This window comes from Planococcus citri, chromosome 3 (assembly GCF_950023065.1).
Source record: "Planococcus citri chromosome 3, ihPlaCitr1.1, whole genome shotgun sequence".
Taxonomy (NCBI): Eukaryota; Metazoa; Arthropoda; class Insecta; order Hemiptera; family Pseudococcidae; genus Planococcus; species Planococcus citri.
In genome coordinates, this window is record NC_088679.1 from 34707854 (window position 1) to 34732720 (window position 24867).

Below are 24867 nucleotides of genomic sequence, written 5' to 3' on the forward strand. Positions count from 1 at the left end.
TAATATGCAAACCGATTTTCATGAGCTCAAAATTCGGTTTTTAACTCTGGGTTACATACGTTTTCCGTAAGCCAAATTTGAGTTCAGTTGTAGTTGACGAGTAGTAATGGTTCTTTTGTAAGAAACACATATGTAGCACAAAGTCCTGCAAAAACCCTGAATTTAGATTTGGAGTTTTTATTGAAAATCGTTTAAGTAAGGTCTGAATAATCCAGCATTTGTTCTTCCACTACTTTTATTTTTGCATGGTCGTCGTTTTTTAGCCAATGATATTTTGCATTTTGTCAATAGAATAATTTTTTCAAGTCAGTTATTTATTTCGAGTTGAGTTATTTTTTCAAAATGGTAGAGAAATGTCTGAAAGGATTATGAAGAATGAGATATGCTCAATGACGTTTATTAAAAAATCAAACTTCAAGATGCAGTTGCAGAATGGATTGTCAATTATTTATTAGTTTACAATCTTATGGTGAAGTGCCAAAGGAATGAAAAAAAATATTATCAATGGATTTATATATTTTGATGTATTACAATTTACAAGGCTATTGTTGGTGAATTTATCGATACTCCCCTCAAGCCTCACCCCCCTCCCCAATGGAAATTTCGAAAAATGTTGGTGCCCAACAATCATCTTAGCACTAGAGCATTTCGTTAAACTGCTTGAACATAATTTTTAACCCGATTTTATAGCTTTATGATGATTTAGCTCAAAAACATGAAATTTGCAAAATTTGCCCCCCCCCCCTTTGACCCGTCTGGCGAGGTGTTGGCAGTACTTGAGGGTCGGCAGACTTATATATTCGGATTCAGCGCGAAAAATGTAGTAATTAGGCGTCAATTTGAGCCATCAGTTTTCTCTGCCGAAAGTTCAGAAAAATTGTGAACTTTTGAGCTTTCACTGAGCTTTAAAGCAGGAGCTGCGGGTTGGCAGGTCGAGTGTTTTCAAATTAGGGGTATGTATATTAACTTTTGAGACCAGGCCCAGCTTTCAATATAGGTATAGCTCTTGTATGTACTATAAAGGAGGAGCGACACCGACGCTAACAGTTTCTGCATGTCCTGTATTGTACTTATTGTTTGAGTCTTTCGTTGAAAATTTTTTAAATAAAATTTCTGGATCAGAACATTTATCAGAACTTGAGAAATTTGCAAATCGTGAAAATAATGAAAAAATCTACGGAACCAGTTGGGGTCTCTGAAATTGCTTCAATCTGTTTTGTTTGCACCTGAAATCTAAGCATAATATACTCTCTTCAATTTTTATTTCGAGAGAAAAAATTTTCGCGACTACTCACGATTCCGAAATTCCCCTCTTTTCTCCTAGCCACTCTTTTTTAATGCATCGGCCATCATACACTTGGTATTATCTAATTACTTCGCTGTCTTTATGAAATAAAAATTTTAAGGTCATAGGTCAGGATTTATCAAACATACTGTGTATTAATGGTAGAAGCACACGTTGCCTCAAGATACATCTGTGCGCGGATGCTGCTGTTGCTGCGGCCAAAGCACCGATTATCAGAAATGCAGCGCGGTGCTTATGGTTCCTGGAAATGAAAATTTTGAAATACATAATATAGGCGCATTAAAGCCCGAGTATTTTTAGTCGAATAATTTTTTTCGCCCGAATGAAATATTCGGCGGCATGCATAAATATAGCTTTATATATTGAAACGCGGCGCACGTTAATCGCATTAATTAATGGCAAAAAACCTTGTACAGCATGAAAAAAAAATTGCTTAATTCGCACCGCGGCGCAAGTGTTCGACGAATAATACCGTCGTCGTCGGTGTTCAGTGTTCACTTTTCATTCGGGTAATATTCGTTGGTATTGTTTTAGGAAGGTAGGAGTAGAAAATCGTATTCATGTGTGTACAAAAAGGTGCAATAATATGTAATTGCGTAATGTTACCATTGGAAAAAATTTCCTCAAGTACCTATTAACGAAAATGAGCTGATAATTTACCCGAATGATTTTCCATTTAAAATTTCACGAGGGCCATACCTAGACACACCAATAGTAATCCTGTTATGAGTTTAGCCTACGTACTAATGTATGTAGACTGTAGAGAGATACAATATGTATAGAAGAGAAGTATGAAATTTTGTACAGAGTTTGGTTAAAATTATTGCGAATATCAACGCCGGGGGATTTGATAAGAAACGGTATCAGCTCGACGGTATTACGCATTTGACGCCTTGTAACGTGGTATTTTAATTAAAAATTATAATCGTATCCGCGAAATGAGATTAGGGCCTGGTGACGTTGGTGGTTGGTATAGATCCTAACACATACGTATCAAGTGTAGGTATTACCTACTAGAACGTCATATTGGGCAAAAAAATAGTACCTATTAACAAAAAATGGTTTAGTGTACTTTAAGTTCGAGTTGGACGTAATTTCTCAATTGGAATAGATTAGTATTGTTTGCTTAATGATGTTGGCCCAAGTTTGAAGTGTGCACGTTTTACGAATACGTACATTAGGTACTTGGTGTATGTGTGTAATGGATTTGAGTAATTTTACGTTCAATGTGTATTGTGTGTGTGTGTAGTGCTTTAAGATGGGCCAACGTTGCATTGTGTATTCTTGATATGTGATCGAAGATGTCAAAGAATTTCGCATATCACGTCTGAAAACCTATAACGTAACATGTGTACCTTCTGTACAAAAGATATAGCGAGGGCGAGAGCGAAGATCGAGGTGTCTGGTGTCTTGACAGTTGACATATAAAAGACAGAGAAACAAGAAACCAAGTAAGTACGTAATACGTATACAATATACATTACGTACTCGAATAAGTATACGAATATAATGTACTTTTGCGATTATGCATTAATGAATATTGCACATTTATCTTCATAAAGGGATCCATGGATAGGTTGAGTTTATTACTCATGGTGTACTCGTATCTGTATGGTCTGTTTGTAGAAGTTGCTTAGTTGCTTACTTACACATGAAATGAGAGCTTGTAGGTAGCTAGGTACATAGGTAAAGCACATACTATGTCTACGAAAGCACAAATTCATAGACCACGTACGAGTAAGCTTGCTCTAGTTGGATGATGTGTGACTAATGCATCGAAATGTACTCGTGTGTTTTTTAAAACGTCGAAATACGTACATATTTATTTTTGGAGGATTGGAATTCGTTTTTTAACTCGATTTTTGTTCATTTTTGACGTCATCCATGATTCGATTCGATTCGATTCATTTTACAGAACACGATTCGATGTTTGGAAAATGTTGAGCGGAGAATTACTATGTAGGTAATGCATGTACCTAACACGATGTGGAGATTTTAATAACGAGATATTGATTGATGTGAAATGTATGGCGGAATCGTCAGGGGTACGTGGTACGTGCTGCTAAAAGTAAAATTTTGGCTAATATGAATTTGATAAGTTTCCAGCTGAGGTTTGACGTTTGCGTGTAAGAAATGTAAGGCTTTTTGGTACGTTTATATTAAAAAAAATGGATTAAATTACCAAAAGTTTTCTAGTTCTTCATTTTTTTCAAATGTCTATTTAGGTGATAGGAAATGGTCTCCTGCATTCGTTTTTTTTTCAAATTGAAATTAAAGCTTTTAAAAATGAAACCCATAAGATGTATAACTTTTGAAGAAAAATAAAAAAGGACATAGGTATGCGAAAATATAAAAGAAGTTACAACAGTTGAAAACTATGCTTCAAAAACTACACGAAAAAGAATAAAGTTACCAAAACTTTTGAAATTGGATTTTTTCATTACTACTCGAACTTGAATTTTTATGTAAATTTTGTAGGTCTAAGGTAAGCAATAGAAATAGTGTGAAATTGGGAGGGGGGAGGGGGAGGAGGTAAAAAGTGAACAAAACTACGTAAAACAGCAAAAAATTTGACTATATTTTCTAAAAAAAAATCAATTTTTTCATGGAAATGATTTTAAAAATGCAGTAAAATTGCTGACTAAATTTTCAACAAAAAAAATCAATTTTTTCGTGGAAATGATTAAAAATGCAGTAAAATTCCATAAAATATTGTAAAAATTGCTCTAAATATCACCAAAATTCACTTACATAAAAACAAATCAGCCAAATTGAAGAAAAGTTCAGTTTCATATTGCAGTGGTTCCTAAAAAACATGAATGCTTAAGATTATCCGAAAATCATTTAAATTGTTGTTGAAATGGGCGAATTTTTTTTTCAAGTTGAGAAAATAGCATCTGAACTGAATAAAATGTTAATGAAAAATTAGCTTTTGAATTGAGGGTTAAAAATAGTGTTTGAAATCTTGATTAGTCTGTTTTTTGTCATCTGTAGCCGCTATTTATTTGAAGTATTTCTCTGTTTCAATTTCCTAAAAATATTCCTAAGAAAATTCTTGAAATAAAATTTTGTGAAATGGTTTTTCTTTTTTCAAGAATTTTAGAGTTAGTTTTTTTTGAGGCAGAATTGTGTGAATTATGAAATGAATTTGCAATGCTTGGTTTTTTGCCTGATTTTTTTTTTGATTTCTTAATTTTTCCAAGTAAATACACGTAAAATTATTTTGAAAATTCACTTTTTTGGAGTGGTATGTAGAAGAACTCTTCAATTTGAAACTTTTTTAGAAGCTAAATGAGCTCAAATAAACCCGAAAAATATTTCAGACGTCCCCCTCCTCTTTGGAAGACTAAAATCTGCGGTTCCAAAATTTTAAAAAATGGATCGTACTTCATGTTTTTTTCATTTTTTGAATTATTATATCTGTGTTCATTGAAAACCAACCTCTAGGTATCAAAAAAGTAAACAGGATTTTTAAAAAAATGAAATATTGATTTACCCAAATACAGAAAATTTTTAAAATAATTATGCAGCGTTTGTGGAGTTTTTTGTTTTTTGTTTTTTTTTTTTTACTTTTGTAGGAGTAAAGGGATATTTTTATTCATTTTAAAACGGAATCTGATTTTCAAAAATTGAAAAATACGTTTTCCTATCTAGGGGTGAAAAGTACTACTTTCCACCCTCGTTCAGGAAAAATTACTTCACTAAACTCGGAGAAAAGGTGATTTTGAACTCGTGTGAGTTGTTCCCCTCACTTCGTTCGGGTCACAAACCTCACCCTCGTCCAAAATCACTTTTTCGGCCCTCGTTGTGTAATATACTATTCATAGATCCATCCTTGATCCCCAGTGAGACCTCTCTTTTTTTTTGAATTCAGAAAAATTGCCCAACATCATTTTATAATTTTCAAAAAAAAGTTAATCCATCACTGAATTTGAAAAATGAACTGGCTTGAGTTTTTTTGAAGAAATATTAAACATTCAAGATATTTTGAAATTTTAGTTTTATATAAGTAGGCCTACCCAATTTTGGAAGTCATTTTCAACTAGATACTGATTTCTCAGATCTTGCGAAAAGTCGTCAATTTTAATATTCCATTTCCATTTCCTCTTCTTCGCCAGAAGTTGAAAAGTTGATTTAATACATGCTCGAAATTCATTCGATGATTTCCTTTTTCTTACCATGTGGCTAATGAATTACGCATTATTAGGGGTTCTCAAGTTGTAAAATGGAAAGATAACTTATTGAACTACCTTTGTATATGATTTTATTGGTCGAAAGTTTGTACTCTACGTTCCGGGTTTGATGATGCTATTTTTGGAGAACTAAGTAAATTGAAAATATTCCTACGTCAATCTGGCAAATGAATTAGACTCTCTCTTTACGGAGATTTTTTTCTCAAAACGACTCATCGATGCTATTTTTCTTGAAACAATATCTTTTAGGGATTCGAACATACCTAAACACAAAAAGCTCGACTTAATCTTATTCTTCTATTTCGGGTATTTTCCTCTGGCTAAGAATGGTGACTCGACAAGCGTAGGTAATTTGTTCGTTTCAAGACTGTCATCACGTAATCGCGTAGGATGCAAGAAACAGGAAGCAGTGAACGGAAAAGTTTGATTGCCATGCCTTTAAAAGACGCATGAAATTTCCATTTTTACGTGGAAAAAAGGTTGGAAAATAAAATGATATCCCGGTAGAATACCTATGTAGACGTACGTATCTTCAATGTATGATATGTACGTAGTGTGATGGCGTGTTTGTTGAAATTATAAATTTGTAACGTCGAGCTAGCGAGATTATTAGTGTGCGTGCGACATATTTCTCTCATTTTCGAACTAGGAATATTTAATTTATGTATGGTACACGTTTGTATGTGTGTATTATATATGACGCGTGTGTATATATTTTATATACGCGAATAATTGGCGCATTAACATGTATTAACATTAACACATATTACAATGTCGCAATCGGCGACCTGCTCTTTCGTTCTTTTCTCGTTGTCTCTTGATTGAACCTTACCGAATGCGAATTTTCGATGAAAACGTGGTCCAGCCAAAAAAAAAACCTGTTTCGGTGAAGTTCGACTTTATGTCTCCAAAAAAAAAAATCTACCTAGATCACTTGTATAAAAATGATAAGATACGTATTAACTAATTATATGTACTTATATGAATTATTGAAATGTAAAATTTTTATATTGTAACGGAGACGAACCTTGGGAGAGGTTATCGATGAAAAATTAAATAGGTAAAAATGTCATAATACTTGTTAACACGAAATGGTGATTTTTCTCCTCTTCCCTCCTCTCTCTTTTTCTCTCTCATGCTGTTCGCATTTCAAGGATAATCACTCCGATAGGCTTTATTAACCCAGTCGAAGTATCAATAAGAGTATATAGCGAAACCTACCTCCTCTAACTACCGTATGTGTAATGAAACTTTTTTATGCCAATTTTTAATTGATTTCAAGTAATTGTATCCTCACGATGGGATACCCGCAACCCGGTATACCCAGACTCGCATATATAGATATGATGAAATTAACCCAACGTGTTTTTTTTCTTTCTTTCAGGAAAGAAATGCCGAATCGGCTATCGAAGCTCTAAAAGAATACGAACCAGAAATGGGTAAAGTAGTTAGAGGGGATAAGCAAGGTGTACAAAAAATTAGAGCTAAAGAAATTGTTCCTGGTGATGTGGTCGAAGTTTCAGGTAAAGTATCTAGATTCTCATCCTCTTCCAATATACTTTTACCCATGTGATGACGATTTTGAAATGAAAATGACGCGGTTGAAGATCAAGGAAAAATTTTTCTCAACCTTTGGCACGATTCAGGTGTTTGAAAAGTTTTCAAGGAAAGGAGGAGGCTTTGCGAATGTAGAAATTTCGTGCGTAAATCTATAAAACTATACAAACGTGTCGTATTACGCGATGATTTTCGCTTGAAAAATTTTGATGTGTATTGAAACAGTTATATGGCCAGCTTTGAAAAACGTCATGTCTCTTTTTATTGCAAAGATGAAATAAAATCTACGTCAGAATGTTTTTTCAAAGCGCGCAATCAGTGTGATGTTCGAGGTAGGTTAGGCTCATGTCGGAACAGATTGCCTAGTTTTTGTACGAAAGGAGCTAGGTACAGAAATATTATGTGAATTTGAAATAATGTGTATCATTGCTGTGTGTATACGAATCTGCCTACTCGTAAATTTGAAGATGAATGTAAGATTGCGATGCAGACATCTGGTCAGCATTCAGCGAACTGTTGATAACTGGCAGTAAACTTCAATTTACGCGTACATGCTACGTTATTACAGAAAATTGCTGATTTTATTGCTTCTCTTTCAATAAAAACTCGACGCTTTTATTTTATTGTCACTTTTTTCTTCATCGATTGCCATTGAAAATGATTTCCTCTTCTGGTTTAAATTAGTGTTTTTGGAGGGACTGAAAGTGGTCGAGAAAGGCAAGGGGAGCAGTGCAGTAATTTTTGGATCATTCTAATTTAAAGTTGCAGTTTTCTAAAGAATGGGAAATGGTGATTTTTTGATAATTTTTGAACTTGATGTGACCTTGAAAGTGGAAATTTCAAGTTCCAAAATAATGTGCTTTTAATGAATTCGATCAACTTGATGGAAATTGCTCTACACTTGCACTAATATTTAGAGATCATTAATGAGTTTAAAGTAATTTTTCCCCCAAAAATTTTTATATTTTGAAAATAAAATAGCGAACACAAAATTTTTCTGTGATATTTTTGTGGGTCATTTTCATGGGCAAATTTTACTTTTCTTCTAAAATAGAATTTTGGAAATGTTAAAATTTTATAAAAAATTGCGGGTATTTTGAAATCAATTCTCACTGGAATTAAATGTAACTTTAGGTTGTTTTATGATCAAGTGACTTCTTTTGAAAATTTACTCTCATGTTGCACTCCGGCAACAAAGTGTTTATTCGTCGAAAGTAAAACTTTAAACTACAAAATGTAATACAATAATTGGTTAAAATTCTTTAAAATCCATTTAAATACATATAAATTAAAATAACGTTGAAGTAGTCTTTTTGTTCTTTTCATTCATAAATGCCGTAATGTCGGCTCAAGCGTGAAAAAAATCATTAGATTTCCTGAAAATATTCCGAAAATAACATTATGTCCTTGAATATTATTAAAATTATTCAAAATACCTGTGACGATTTTTGTAAAGGTCTCATAAATATACCGAAACATTGTGGAAAATATTACAATGCAAAAATTTGATGGCTCGATGTGTGTGTGTGTGTGTGTGTGTGTGCGTGTGTATGTGTGTGGGGGGGGGTGAGAGGAAGGAGACGAATCTGTCATTAAAAACGTTCCTGATAACTCAAAATGTCGAGACCTATGTGTTACATCCATTTTTGGAAAGAGCATGATCTAAAACCGCATTAATCAAAATTTCAGCAGCCTTTGAAAATTCAGGATTGACCATTTTTGGTGATTTCTGCTCTTGAAAAAAAAAATTTGATTCATACTTGATAAAAATTTTGGAAATTAGCTTATTTCCTGCCCCGAACCGAATATCATTGTTTCCAGTTATTCTGAAGACCTCCGGATGGTTTTCAATTTCTCCAGGAGACGTGGAATTTAGGCAACTAAAAATCGGTTGTTCCTTTTTCTGAAATCTGGACCTTTTCAAAGAGATCATCCGAATTTGGGCCAATTTCCAGGTGGAAATCTCGAGGTTAATATTGACCAACATTCTCCAGTTTTCTATCATTGAAAATATGCTGGTCAAAAAAAAACGCCCTTGAGGTGTCGAAATCGTGCTGGGCCAAATGAGAATAAATTCGTTGTATAGGTCGGGAATAAGCTACAATTCGATTTTTAGCTTCCTAAATCAATTTTCAAGCCTTCTGTAAACATTTTGAAATTATGGAGAAATTGAAAATCGAGCTGCAGGCTCCAGAATGACTGAAAATGGTGAAATTCGGGGGGGGGGGAATTCGGGGGGAGATATTAGTTTCAAGACTCATTTTCAACACCTTTAGATACTGGTAAAGGATGGATTTTTTTTTAATCATACGCATGGATTGCTGAAAATGGTAGTTTTGAATTTTCAAAATTTGTCAAAAAATCGAAAAATCAGTTTTAAGATAGCTGAAATTTTGGTTGAAAGGGTTTCAGTCCGTGTTTCCTCCGAAAATCGTGATCCTGTTCAAATCGCAAATGAAGGTTTTTTTGCAAGTGATGAAATATCCTGCTTTTAAAAAAATTAATTGAAAAAAATTATCAAATTACGTCTTTGTGATGCATTTCAATTGTGAAAATTCAAATTTTAGCCTTTGCCCGCCCTCTCTTCTCGCCTTCTCTTCTTACTCAAAAATTTGATTGGCATAGTGTATTATGAATGAGTGTCTGGAAAATTCCTCTGAAAATTTTGCAAAAATTGTTGAAATGATTTCGTAGTTGTTTGGAATCTTGTGAAAATTATAAATTCTTATAATTAATATTATTTTTGAAAAAAAAACAGCTCAAATGAAAAAATCACAGGATAAATAACGAAGTTGTAATTTTCTGCTCCCAAAAACCATCTCGATGAAAATTTCAAAATCGTCATTTTAATTGTCAGATTTTCACAAATACGTTCGATTGTTTGTACATAATCTAATATTGCTTCGTTTGTCATGTTTACAGTTGGTGATAAGATTCCAGCGGATATTAGATTAATTAAAATTTACTCGACTACGTTGAGAATTGATCAGTCAATTTTGACTGGTGAATCTGTTTCTGTGATAAAGCATACAGACGCAATTCCTGATCCGCGTGCTGTCAACCAAGTGAGTTGTTGTAGCTTTCACAAGATGTAATACACAGTGAAACATACCTATTTGTACCTTTCTAAATAATTACGGTTTTCTATAGGATAAGAAAAATATCTTGTTCAGCGGTACAAATGTAGCCGCCGGTAAAGCTCGCGGTGTAGTCATGGGAACCGGATTGAACACAGCCATCGGTAAAATTCGTACCGAAATGTCCGAAACGGAAGAAATCAAAACTCCATTACAACAGAAACTCGACGAATTCGGTGAACAATTGTCGAAAGTGATCTCGGTTATTTGCGTGGCCGTATGGGCTATCAACATTGGCCATTTCAATGATCCGGCTCACGGTGGTTCGTGGATCAAAGGCGCCGTGTATTATTTCAAAATCGCCGTCGCTTTGGCTGTGGCCGCCATCCCGGAAGGGTTACCGGCTGTGATTACCACGTGTTTAGCTTTAGGTACTCGTCGTATGGCGAAGAAAAATGCCATCGTAAGATCACTGCCTTCGGTCGAAACTTTAGGATGTACTTCGGTCATCTGCTCGGATAAAACTGGTACATTGACCACCAATCAGATGTCTGTCAGTAGGTGAGTCGTTGTCGAATAGAAATACCAGAGGAAATTATTCGATAACTTATGGGAATGATTTTTAATATTTTGTTTGCATTTTTCAGGATGTTCGTTTTTGATAAAATTGAAGGATCGGAAAGTTCTTTCTCGGAATTCGAAATCACTGGATCAACGTACGAGCCAATCGGTGAAACGTTCCTAAAAGGACAGAAAATCAAAGGTGGCGATTTCGAAACGTTACACGAACTGAGCACCATCTGTGTTATGTGCAATGACTCTGCCATCGATTTCAACGAATTTAAACAAGCTTTCGAAAAGGTACGTCAATTTCTTCCTTTTTTCGATCCCATTTCCGAAAGGTTGATTTCGAGACATCTTGTATTAATTTGACTCGTTTTGTTTCCTACAGGTCGGTGAAGCTACCGAAACCGCCTTGATCGTATTGGCTGAAAAACTGAACCCATTCAACGTACCGAAATACGGCTTAGACAGAAGAGCTTCGGCCATCGTCGTTCGTCAAGACATCGAAACCAAATGGAAGAAAGAATTTACCTTGGAATTCTCTCGTGATCGTAAATCCATGTCTTCTTATTGCATTCCATTGAAATCCTCCAAATTGGGCACCGGACCGAAATTATTCGTTAAAGGAGCCCCCGAAGGTGTATTGGATAGGTGCACACATGCCCGTATTGGATCTCAGAAAGTACGACAATCGAATTTTACGTATTAAGATGGTGCGATTAGAGAAATGAAGTCTTATGTTTGATCTTTTTTTTTTTTACAGTTCCCATTGAACGCTGCTCTAAAATCGAAGATCATAGAATTGACCAAACAATACGGTACTGGACGGGATACGTTACGTTGTTTGGCTTTGGCCACTGCTGACAATCCACTGAAACCGGAAGATATGGATTTGGGTGATTCTACGAAATTCTACACTTACGAAGTTGGATTAACGTTTGTCGGCGTTGTTGGTATGTTAGATCCTCCAAGGAAAGAAGTATTCGATTCCATTCAAAGATGTCGTGCTGCTGGTATCCGAGTTATCGTCATCACTGGTGACAACAAGGTAAGATGGAGTACCTTATATTCGGAGTTAACTAATAAAATAAAACTTACTAATGAGAAATTATCCTTTGTAGGCCACTGCTGAAGCTATCTGTCGCAGAATTGGCGTTTTCGGTGAAAACGAAGACACCACTGGAAAATCGTACTCAGGACGTGAATTCGATGACTTAGCTATCGCCGATCAGAAAGCCGCTGTTGCCAGAGCTAGACTGTTCTCTCGTGTAGAACCTGCCCACAAATCGAAAATCGTAGAATATTTACAAAGCATGAATGAAATCTCTGCCATGGTTCGTATTGTATATTTATGTATATTTTTTTCTCCGAATTCTTTAAAGATTTGAAATGATCTAACGATGTTCTCTTTTTAGACTGGCGATGGTGTCAACGACGCTCCAGCTTTGAAAAAGGCCGAAATCGGTATCGCTATGGGTTCTGGTACTGCTGTAGCTAAATCTGCCTCGGAGATGGTATTGGCTGATGATAACTTCTCATCCATTGTAGCCGCTGTGGAAGAAGGACGTGCTATTTATAATAACATGAAACAATTTATTCGTTACCTCATTTCATCAAATATTGGTGAAGTCGTCAGGTAATAATTCGATTAATTCGGGAAACCTATTCAAGCATGAATAAGACTTGGAACTATATCTTTGATTCACTTTTCATTGCAGTATTTTCTTAACCGCTGCTCTCGGATTACCCGAAGCTCTTATCCCAGTACAACTACTGTGGGTAAATCTAGTCACTGATGGTTTACCTGCTACCGCTCTCGGTTTCAATCCACCTGATTTGGATATCATGAGTAAAGTAAGTAGTCGTTGTGTATGACACGGTTGTGAAATTTATTCTATGTATAATAAGTGATTTTTTTCAATCGTTACAGCCACCAAGAAAAAGCGACGAAGGTTTGATCTCCGGTTGGTTATTCTTCCGGTATATGGCTATTGGTGGATATGTAGGTGCTGCCACCGTTGGAGCTGCTGCCTGGTGGTTCCTTTTCAGTGTCGATGGTCCTCAGATGACGTATTACCAATTGGTTAGTATGATTTGCTTAAGTAAATTGAGAACGTGTGAGTACGTTCCTTGTGATGAAAGCACCTTGCGATTGTACCGGGCTGTTGAAATTATTCCATTTTTTTGCCAGGTGTCTACCAGGTCATGAAAGTGATCAAAAAGTCATTCTTTCGTACTGTAGGTCATCAAAGTTTTGAAAATCAATGAATATTCTCAAAACTAAATATAAATTTGTCAAAAATGCAGAAAGTATTATGACATGAATTGATGAAAAATTACATAGAAATAGAATATAGAGCAAACATTTTTTCGAAAATTGTTTGAAAATTTGTTGAAATGAAGTGGCTGAAAATTGATGGAAGTGAAAATTGAGCAAAGTTTCGCAAAAATTCTAGATAATGAAAAAAAATTGAGGGAAATGTAATTTGCAATTTTACCGAAAAACTGTCTATAATTTAGTTGTTCTGACAGCTTTTTTAAAATGAAAATTTTCAGTCTGGACTCCAATGTGAAAAAAGTTCTATGTATTAAAAAATAAACCATCTTCAAAATTGAAGCAGCTGCATGAAGTCTGAGCCTTTTCCAATTTTTATCGCCTATGAACTTTTTAAATTTTTAAATGCAAACCCCAAAAAATTAAACATAGATTTTTTTTTAAAAACTTGAAATTTTCAATTTTTCAATTTTGACTTGTCTATAATTCCTTCAATTTTAAAAATGGGCCATGTTTGAAAAAAAAAACTATTTTGTTCATCTTGAAGAGTTATTCCAGAGATAACTCTACTCAAACAATAAATTTCTAATTTACATCCAAATGTTAACCAGCTATTTCAAAATGCCATCTTCATTCTGCCAGATTTAATAATTACCTTACGTAATTAATTTTATTTTACAGACCCACCACTTGAGCTGTCTCGGTAACCCAGAAGATTTCAAAGGTATCGACTGTCACGTATTCCACGATCCTCATCCGATGACCTTGGCGTTATCAGTACTTGTAACTATTGAAATGTTGAACGCCATGAACAGGTAAACTACCCTTCGAATTAATCAATTTGCTCAAGTACCCGGCCTTTAACTTCATTATCTATAATTGCAGTTTATCAGAAAACCAGTCACTAATTGTAATGCCACCTTGGTCAAACATGTGGTTGATCGCTTCAATGGGTCTTTCATTCGGATTACATTTCGTCATCTTACATATTGAATTCTTATCGGTGAGTGGCAGCTGGTCAATGACCCTTTTTATCTGCTTATTAGCGCGTACGTTTGATACGCGAGTAATCGAAAATTAATTTACATTTTACGTACATTGCAGACTGTGTTCCAAGTCACACCATTGACGATCGAAGAATGGTTAACCGTAATGAAGTTCTCGATACCAGTAGTATTGTTGGACGAAACGCTTAAATTTGTCGCCAGGCGATTCACCGATGGTAAGGATGTTTTGAAATCGCTTTGGGGCATCGTTCTTATGTGGTCCGTTTTCTTCGCCTTAATTGTATACGGGCCGATTTAAAGAGCAAAAAGGCGTTCTCTTCTGTCATTTCTGACCCCTTTTCTCTGTTTTACTTTAATTAGGAGTTTCTATTCACATTTTCGTTTTTCATCTGTTACATAACGGTATAAATTTACTAGCCTCCCTTATGATGATATTGTGCTAGTATAGGTACGTTTCGTACCCATATGTACGTTTAACGAAGGGAATTTTAAACTGAACATTCCAATGTTACGCACATTCTCTTCTTGGTACATTACATACCATTGTTGTAGAAAAAAAAAACTGAAAGTTAGGATCAATGAGATAGTCTCGCGCAGATAAAGATCTCGAAATTATTCCATTTTTTGATATCTATAGCAAACAATGTGTTCCGCGGTGAACCCTTTAGAGGTTTTTTTTCGTTTTTTAAACTTTTTGTATCATTTTTCAAGTTTTCACGTATATTTTTATAGTTTTTTTTTTGTAAGCTTACGTGTTGTATAAAAAAAAATCGATAAATAAAAGCAAAATAATATAAATTTGAACGCTGCGGAATACTGAGGGAAAGTTGAAAAAAATTTTAAAATGATTCAGAAGACAAGTGCCTTAAAATAGGAATACCACTATTTGGGTAAGACGGTGTGTTGTGTTTGTTTGTATTTTAATAATGAATTTACGGCCAAACGGTTTTTACGACAGCCGAATAGTCGACAACTAAACACTATTTTAACAGCTATTGCTGTATTGTGATGTGTATATTAAGTAACGTTGTTTAGTCTTTTTAGTTATCCCTTATATATTTTCCTCTTCTCCTACTTGTCTCTAAATATCCATTTTTTTTCTTTCTTTTTTTTTATGTAAAGATTTTGTTCGCATTTTGCCCGCCTTTTGATATAACATGTTTCCTTTTAATTTTTTTGTTTCTTTTGTCGTTTTTAAAAATTAATTTAAGCGATATAGCTTGTATTAGTTTTATTATAAGAAGGTTCGAGTGAATCAAGTGCTGGGATTAGTAGATTTACCTTTTTTAGAAGATGATGTGAGAGATACAGGTGTCCACAGTATCGAGAGTATCGATGTGATCTAGTGTTGAATTTTCAAGAATTGCGCCTCTTTTTCTTCTATCGGAATATGATTCGGGTTTATCGTGGTATTGTATTTTTACTAAGTCATCGCAACTCAGGGATCATTATTTTGGCTTTTTTCTGGTGATATAGCTTGAAGTTTAATGCGTTTAACGATGTACGGAACATGATACATTAGATTGCTTCTGCTTCAACTAAGGTTTGAAAACGTTTCGTTTAATTTTGAGATGACTGCCTGCTGAAAATTGCATATCGTAGTTCGCAATTACCCTTTCCCTTTTTTGATGTTCCGAAATGGAATCGAAAACAATTTTTTCTTGATTCAGCGAGAGGTTGAATTATCGTAAAAAAATAATAAAAAATTCAATATGACCCCTTTTTCATTTTTTTTCTTTTTTTAAAAGAAAATTATTGTAATACGAAACTCTTTGTTTCCTTCCACATAATTTTTTTGATCTTTCTAAAAGATTAAAATTTAAAAATAGCTTTTGAAAGTGTGAATTAAATTTTTTTCAAACAAGTTTTTTTTAAAAATTTACTTTTACATCTAAAAAGTTTTGACAATTCCGATTTCTCTCAAAAACCCAATTTTACATTTCATAAAAATTTCAATTTTTTTAAAGATTGGAATTTTTTATTTAAAAAAATTAAACTTTTGAAAAAATTCATTCGCATTGAAAAAAAATGGTAAAAATTTATGAGAAAAATGAAGACATTATCGGAAAATTGAAATCTGAGCAAAATTTTGTTATTAGCACCTTGGAAATGAGTAAAAAGCCTCTGTATTTTTTGTAGGTTGGCCGGGGGGGGGGCTGATTTATTTCGAGTACATTTGATTTTGAATGATATGTTTTGAGAAGTATAATAATATCGTTCGTAAATCAGATGTTTTATCTCTCATTTCTGCTAAAGTTGAAATGTATGAATGAAGTTTGCCCCCTCCTCCCCCCTCATCACCCTCCTCATTTGAAACAAATCAAAAACTGAAATTAATCAGGAATTATTCTAGGGTCTTAGAAGGATTGGATTCCGTGGTAGTTTCATTCCACATAGAATGTAAAAATCCATCGTATCAAATTTTGTATCAGTTAGAAAAATCTTCTTAAAAAACAAAGTGAAAATCTGAAAAGTGTGAGTGTAGTAAATGGTTTTCCCAGCACTTCAAGTAACGTAGCTTTGCCTTTTATCTCCGATTGTGCAATGACATTACGGATTAATAATATATTGAAAAAAATTCAGGAAAGAAAGAAAAAAAAAATCGATCAATATATTTTTTAACTAAAAATTATTCGCTTTATTGTTTCACTCGAACAAACGACAGTAAATATATTTATGAGAATTTTCGTAATAATTATAAGGACTTATATTTATAATAATTTTTATTATAGTCGTAATTACTTCATTATCATAAAACTAGAGCAGGGTTTTTTCGACGATTTTCTAGATATAAATATTGGTAAATGAAAATTTACATTACCTAGGTGTTTTTCCTGTTTTTTTTCTTTCTCTTTGTCTTATTTAATTACTACGGTACGTTATTATCAAAAATCGTAGCGAGAATGAAAAAAATCGAGAGATGATTAATATTGTGATACGTTGAAATCGAAATAAGGTTAAAGGGGGACAAAAGATTACGGAATTAACGTATTAAGAATTTGTTTTATTTATTTATTTCCTTCTCTTTTTTTTTTCGCGAGTATAATTCATAACGGTAAGGACCCATTTAAGGATTGGAAATTGAGTTTAAAAAAAAAATGATATTTAAATACCTACGTGTGAAGGATGATTCGATGATGTATATAGCTTTCTGAGAAGCTTGGGTTTTCTATATATTCATTAGTATTACCCTAACACGATGATTTTTTATTACGCTTCTTCGTTACGTTATTTTTTTTTCTCCCATTTCGTGTGTAACACTAATGACGAATTTTTTGAATTTTTTTGTTTGTATTTTGCTGTATTATAATTTTTTTTCCCTGGTGATTTAAACGTTATATACCCGTAATGCTGAAATAGTAATTTACATTATAGACAATATAATAATGTAAATCGAGTTGATTGTGCAATTTTGATTAACTTATGTATATGTTTAGAATTATTACCGTTATAAATTATTCCAATCGACGTTGTGGTGTACTTTTTTTTGTTGTTTTTTGTTCTCGACGGCGTTTTATTACCGCCTTTTCATCGCTAAAGATTACCTGGCATAATTAACAAATCACCTTGGTCATTGTGTGTTTCCCCTCCCCCCATCTAATGTGATCGCTGCTTTTTTAAGAAAAGCCAAACAAATTGAAGATACGAGAAAGGCTCTTGTGACACTTACACCGAGGTTATATTATTGTCTGAGCACATTATGTTATTTTTCAATTGTATGTACGTTGAAGTATTCTACAGACGAATACTGTACATTCGTATATTTTTGTGTTTAATCGATGGAAGAGATATTGGTTATAGTCCGTGAAATGGGTTTTTGGATGTAGTGAATGTGTCATACAGTTCATACGAAAATGTATATAAAATACTCAGGTACGTATGAATTTGAACTGGTGGTTAGCTGGTGATGTTTTATGGTACACGAGTGTGTGATCTGGTGATGGAATCTGTGTTGGGGTTACTGCGCTTCTTTTAAAAATGGTGAAGCTTTTTTTGTGTCGACGTTTGGGGATTTTACGACGAGATATTGATGATTTTTTTGGAATTTTCCAATCGCAGGTTCGTCGGCATACATTGTACGAGAAAGAGACGACCGTTGGAATGGCGGCTCGTGCGATAGCGATAAGACTAAGCAAGATTAAATTAATTCATTCGCTCGAATTCAGAATTCAGTTGCGATATATGTAGATTTTTAATTGTGTGTAATTTACGATGCGTTTTAGTGTACTTAATGTATAATTGATAAGGTTATGGAATGAAAACAATAGTCATTGAGGGTGTTTAATTATATACGTACGAGTATCACGGCTCGATTGGGTAAACATAACAACGAATCGGGTTCCTTTTCAAATTTTTTCGGTCGGATAGAGTAGATGTAGGTATCTAGTAGGGTATGGGTTAGTTGTCATTGGTGGTCACGGGGTGAAAAGATGAAGGAAGCGAAATCTGTAAACAAATTTTTGGCGTTTCCTTGCAAATTATGCATTGTAAATAATCGTGTTTTCTTTTCTTTTATTTTTTATTTTAAAATGTATTTTATACTGCTCTAAAGATAACACAATAAAAATTGCATTCCTCTGATTCAACCCTCAAATCTTCTCAATCACACTTGAAATCTGTGTGTACAGAATATTCGATGATTGAACGGAAATTGTATGTACTTCAGATTTGGATGCAACTGAGTGCCACTAAAAAAAAAGTTATACGAAGGTGTTGCTTATTCAAAATTGAAAGATGGAATTATGTTTTTAAAAGAAAAAATCTACGTCCATTTTTGACCTCATGGACCCGGGGATGGGTCGTGCATCAAAGAATAGGAAAAATTGTTTCATGACAGTGTTGCCCTACTTGCAAATCGAAGAACTGCAAACAGATTTTGAGCTTTGAGAGAAAAATATTGCATTTTCAAGAAAATTAGTATGTAGTTCTTTGAAATAGGGATACATTTTACCACTTTTTGCCTTAGTTTGAAATTTATAGTGTTATTGTTGTGCTCAAAAATCAAAAATGATGAAAAAAATTCAAAAAAAAATTTAGATTTATAAAATTTAGATTTTCTTAACTTTTTTAGTCTCTCAGGGCTGGGCAGGAAGTAGTTTGAGCAAAATTTGTTCATTTTTAGTCGTAGATACTGTCAATTTTTTGATCATTTTTTTTTTTGGATTACCAAGGTTTTTTTCTGGAATTCTGTTCTTAATACTTTAAATTTGCAAGTTTGATAAAAAGTCGTATGAGGAAATTCTGCTCTTTTATTGTAGTCCACTTTCGTAGTCAAAAAGGATGTTGACTTTTACTTTTTTTTAAAAATAATTCGTCCCTTCAATTCTAGAGATAGGCAAAACCTTTATTGGTGTAACATTTTTCGTACGATTAGTGTCGGTAGTACCTCAATTTGAAGTTTTGTAGTCCACTTATCGGACACCTTAAACATTTAAAACGTTTTGAAAATTTGGCATTTTTTTATTTCATCATTTTTCATTTTCAGAAATGCTTTCAAGTATTTTTTTGAAATGGCTTTCTTTAAAAAAAAAACAAACAAAAAACAAAAAAACAAAATTTTCAAAAAAATAATAAAACCCAACACTTTTTTACCAAAGTCTGAAAAATGTTGTTTTTAAAATTTTTTTGAAAATAGTGGTTGATTTGAAAAGTTAAAACCATTGATATTTTCTTGTAAATATTATATCCGTACTTTGACTTACTGACTTGACAATTTTGGGTAAGTTTATCAATTCTTTGTTTGGTTGAAAAAATGTTTAATTTATTTTTTTGATTTCGTATTCTCTACCCACTGATTCGATTTTTTTTTTTAATTTTCATACTTTTATAAATTTTACTTTGCAATTTTAACAATTTTAAAGACTTTAATTTTGAACCATTCCGTATTTTTACAAACGTTTTGTTTCCATTCAACTATTTTTTGATTTTAAAAATATATATTTTTTTGAAACTTATATTTTCTCAGGGAATAGAATTTTACCGTTTAAAAAATTTATTTCTAGAATTTTTCATCTTGTGTGGTATTCAGTCAGATTCTCAGGGAATTTAATGAATCTATCAGTTTTCATTTTGTGAGTTTTTGTACATTTCTGTTTCAATTCTCAGGTTTTAGTTAGCTGTTTCTCTCTATGTTTTTCTTAAGATGATGTTGCATCAATATTTCCAGTATTCGAATCTTTGATCTCGAACTCAAAGTTTTGACTTTTTTTTAAAATAGAGTTTCTGATAAAAAAAAATTTTCAAGAGAAAAATTCAAAAATTGTATGAGAAATTTATTGCAATTTTTCACGGAGAGAAGAGCCATTTTCAAAGCAAAAAAAATAAAGAAAATACATCTGCAAACTTCTTGGTTTTTTATCAATAAAAAAATGCTTCGCTCTCCTCAGTTTTGTAAATCAACTTTTTGAATATTTTGGCAACTCTTCAGAAACTTTTGAATTATTCCAATGGATTTGACACATTCCTATCTTATGAGTGATTATGACATAGATAGAATAATAAAACATTCCTACAGATATTTCAGATCACACTTCAATTGAATTCAAATTACTCATCAATTTTAGAAAAATTATTAGCTAAGCTAAACTAACGTTTTATATTTTGCTTACTTAACAACAACAACCAGAACAAAGAAACACCGGAGACATGAGGAATTCTTGATGCAGTTTAAAGGTAAGAATTTTTAAGCACGATATGATACCTACCTATACCTACCTATCTACCTGTTTATTCATTGTACATTTACCTTTTTAATTCACAATCGCATGATCCGTTTGCACCGGGATATGATTTAATTAAACAATATTTGTTTACAGTTGGTCCGGCAGTTAAAATCGAAAGACAATGGTAAAAACGATGTCGATAGTAAACACCTAAGCTACAATGTACAAAATATCGAACATAAAGTTCTAAAAAAAAAATAGTTTACCTACCTTTATTTTTATTCGGTAGTTCATAAATTACTTATATCTTTATAGTAAATGCTCAAAAGTAGATCTTAAATTATACGAAACGGTTTTGCCTATAAAAATCGGCAGACACGTTGTATTTTGTACAATAGTATTATTTTAGATTTTTATTTATGTACGTTTTATGTGTAGCTTATGGAGACATACCGAGCTTTCAAAACTGCCTCCTAACCCTGGTGATTATTTTGTTCACAGAAGTCAAAGATACGTGGTGATAACTGATAACGCTTCTTCTTTTTTTTTTATCGCTTGTTTAATTTTGAAACTGGAAAAAAAGGCTACCGATCGAGAATCGAAAAATTCACTAATGCTTTTATTCTTTCGAATAACCGGCTAAAAAATTTTCGTGTTCGATGGAACCGGAAGCTGCCTATTGTAGTGTTTTGCATTCCTTCATTCCCTGTGCACTTGGTTTTTTTTTTTTTAAATGACAATTCATCAACGCTATAAATTCCTCTCAATTTTTTGTTTAATACTCAATAGATTCACTATCTGCGCCGAATTTTTCTCGAGCACATTAACGCTTTGTTATGTTATTGTTTTATCGATGTGTATATATTATTTTACATTTACATGTTCAAATGTACGTTGTTATGTGAATGCGAGTATCGTAGAGACGCTCAAATAATAATTGTAAATTCGAACGTTTTACCGATGATTAGGTTTTTTATTAAGTTTAATTTGCGTTAAATTTTAACATTAGTATTAATCTGTTACCCGTAAGTTATCGATATTTTTAATAAGTATTACTGTATTTTCGCGTTACGATAGCGAAGTGTTGTATGTGAGAACGTTGTTTTGACTGTTGACTGTTTGGTTATGTTATATGGTATAGAAGTTGTTAAACCGAATAAATGTTTTTATTGTTTATGGCCTAGTTAATGGAAGTTTTATGTTCGATGATCAGCAATTAATTGTTTGTAGTTGGCTGAATTAAGTAGGTCAAAGAAAGTTTAATTGAAAACGAATTCGTGGGTAAGTTATTGAGTTGATTTGATTAAATTTAGTCAGATCAAATGGGATCTAGAAAATGGCCGGATTTGATTAGATCTGATCAGCTGTGATCACTTTTCTCTGCGCACGTGTGAAGCATCCATGAAAAGCATAGAAAGTCACGCTTCCACTCAAATTTTTGAAAAGCCCCCCCCCCAAACTACTAGCAATTTGTTGTTGCTGTTTTTTTTTTTAAATTATTTATCGATTTCATTTTTAATTAATTAATTTCTTATATTATATAAACTGTTCCAACTTCGACATTTATATAGAAATAAAAAAATCGAACAATTTTCGCAGAAAACTGAAAAACGTTTATTTCAACTGGATAAAAGTCATAAATTCACAATTTAAATATTATATTGGTTCAGGTAACTTCGTAAACATACAAGTAATGCGCAGAAAAACTATTTAGAAGAGAAAAAAACTATCAAAATTAGGTATAATTACGCGTACAAGGCAGTATTTTGAAGGTCAGTAAGATCTAGACGAGAATATACCCACACGATTTAGCAGAACAGGCTTTTACAGATGAACAAATACTCATCTTCCATCTTTCTTCAGATTGCCACCTGAGATTACATAATCGATAGTTATACATAGAAGAGCCCATAATATCAAAAGGAGTTTGAATACTACGTACTAACGATGCTACACAAACACATTACCTATATCTGGAGAAAAAAAAACAATGGAACTTATATAAATACATAAGGTCTGAAAAAAATGAGTTTAATTGGAGTAAAATTATCAAAGAGTATTGCAGCGATAAATTTTATCGAAATTAATTACTGAGAAATCGAGTTTTTATAGTATTTTGTAACAGAAATCATTCAACCTTTTAAAATACCAATTAAAAGTACTACTTTGTACATTATATCACTAAAGAAAAATGTATGGTTAACCAAGTCATTATCACAGATCGAGAATTATAAAATACCTAACCAATAAGAAGAAAATATACCTATTTACCCTTACATTTTCAAAAGAACTAGGTAAAATTTACCTACGAGAATTAATTAATATTTTACCATGGTTTCCTTATAATAGGTAGTCATATTTTGAATTTGAGATCATAAATACGCAGGTAGGTATTGGTGTTTTACATTGCTATATGAATTAATTAAAATGGTAGTCATGTATCGTATTCTAAATGAGATTCATTCTTCGTTATTTAAATGAAACGAACGATTCAGGTGATTGTTGTTGAGTAAGTTATCATCCGGCGGCGTGTTTGAAAACGATGTTATGGGTACTGTTTGACAGAACTGTGCAATTACTAGATAAATCGTCCAGCAAGTGAGTACAAATAAGGCCAATGTTATGGTCAATGTAGATAACACTGATAACAGTACAACAAAAGCTACCGCTATAATTGCTCCTGAAACAATATTAAATCAAAGCAAGCGTTATTTTTAAAAATATTTACTGGGTTAAAATTTGAAGAAAAAAAAGGTAAAAAAAAACCTGAATAGATACCTACCTTCCAAGAAGAGGAATCCAGCAAAAGTAATAGCGAATGTAATTACACTAAATAGTAAAAATAAGCAAATAGGAACTGCATATGCAGATGCAACGATCACGAGAACCACCGAAAGCACTGGGTAAGTATCGAAACACCACATCAAAGGAGCAATCATATTTTGCAGATCATACTCGTCTGTCGCCGCTTTAATTTTGCTCATTAACATATTGAAATAAATTGATACGAAAGTAACCCACGACATTGGTAATGGTAATTATTCAAGAAACGAAAAACTAGAAAAAAATTGAGCAATATTTAACACTACATAACACACGCTGTATGTGTAAAGTGGGCTCGAATTGTGTAGAATTTTACTGGTGTTTCACATAATTATTGATCAACGATAAGAATGAAACACACTAACACACATCTGAAATCGATATCACTTGATAAACAATTCATTTTTTTTCGGACGATGGAAATCAGTGTTGTAATTTCTGAGAATTGAAAAGTTTTTCGGGTAACGAGAGACAGAGAGACTCAAAATTTGTTGAGCTGACTCTCGACTTGAAGAGAAATAATTAAGGTCGGTTGAAATCGAAGTATTGTAGGTATAAGGTGTTTCATACCTCTTGACTCATGAGTTCCATTCAAATGCACCTACTTTTTGAATTGTGCTGGAGGAGTGAGGAGGGGGAGATTTGAAATATTATCGGAGTGTTTGCTTTTATGATTATTTCTTCCTCTAGGAACGTCTCATTCATGATTATGAATTTATGATTAACATTATAGGCAGTGTTTAGATCGTTAGATGGTGTAATCATCTCAAATTTCACATAAGATACTTGCAGTTTACCTATAAAATATTTACCACTTTCAAGTACAATTTTTGAAATATGAGAAGTAGGTACCTAGACCTAACACACTTGATTTTTGAATGTTGATGTTTGATTGTGCTATTAAATGCCTACAGAAAGCATTCTGATGTAATGCAATGATCTACAGCATGTAAGAATTTTTTCAATATAAATTTTTGTTAGGTACCTATATCTTCAATAATTCTCCTCTGATGTTAGTACCTATAGGTATAGAAATCATGGTGAAGGTATAGGAAGTAAACGGAAACATTGTGCTCGTCATATTTTTATGAAACAGTGAAGATTTCAAACTTTACAATTACCTAAGTAGGTAGTAGGTTATGTATTTATTTTCTAGGTGGAGATACTCATCAAACTACAATCAGACGTTTACTCATGGCCAATCATGAGTTCATGACGAGGCATAATCAAATCACTCGCAATCGTCAATTAACTTTGTGCAGTTACCTTTACTTGCTTATGGTTTATTTTATTATTACGAGAAGAAATGACGATTACTTCGTTACCAAAAAAGGAAGCAAAATGTTCGATCTTGTGAGTAATTTTGAGTACTCAAGTACAGAAATGAAAAATATGTATTTTTT

General features: G+C 33.0%; 1 protein-coding gene and 1 long non-coding RNA gene across 5 annotated transcripts in view; one reads left to right on the top strand and one right to left on the bottom strand.

Annotated features, from left to right (window-relative positions):
• Positions 1 to 21815, top strand: part of SERCA (ATPase sarcoplasmic/endoplasmic reticulum Ca2+ transporting SERCA) — a 47063-nt gene extending 25248 nt beyond the window's left edge. For 2 of the 4 annotated variants that reach the window (XM_065357146.1, XM_065357147.1), the window contains exons 6-19: positions 6884 to 7022; positions 9979 to 10121; positions 10207 to 10694; positions 10781 to 10994; positions 11086 to 11379; positions 11461 to 11745; positions 11819 to 12031; positions 12113 to 12333; positions 12416 to 12551; positions 12628 to 12780; positions 13654 to 13787; positions 13858 to 13975; positions 14077 to 14194; positions 18039 to 19535. In XM_065357146.1, coding sequence (XP_065213218.1) covers positions 6884 to 7022; positions 9979 to 10121; positions 10207 to 10694; positions 10781 to 10994; positions 11086 to 11379; positions 11461 to 11745; positions 11819 to 12031; positions 12113 to 12333; positions 12416 to 12551; positions 12628 to 12780; positions 13654 to 13787; positions 13858 to 13975; positions 14077 to 14194; positions 18039 to 18121 — 2739 coding nt within the window. In that variant the 3' untranslated portion in view covers positions 18122 to 19535. Of the gene's footprint in view, positions 1 to 6883; positions 7023 to 9978; positions 10122 to 10206; positions 10695 to 10780; positions 10995 to 11085; positions 11380 to 11460; positions 11746 to 11818; positions 12032 to 12112; positions 12334 to 12415; positions 12552 to 12627; positions 12781 to 13653; positions 13788 to 13857; positions 13976 to 14076; positions 14195 to 18038; positions 19536 to 20794 lie in introns of those variants that run through there. The other 2 variants (XM_065357148.1, XM_065357149.1) reach the window with 2 other exon arrangements.
• Positions 21816 to 22231: 416 nt separating this feature from the next.
• LOC135840545 (uncharacterized) lies at positions 22232 to 24108 on the bottom strand. The gene is made up of 2 exons (XR_010557756.1): positions 23424 to 24108; positions 22232 to 23321 (listed from the first exon to the last, which is right to left on the bottom strand). It is a non-coding gene; the product is annotated as an uncharacterized LOC135840545 (long non-coding RNA).
• Positions 24109 to 24867: the final 759 nt, after the last annotated feature.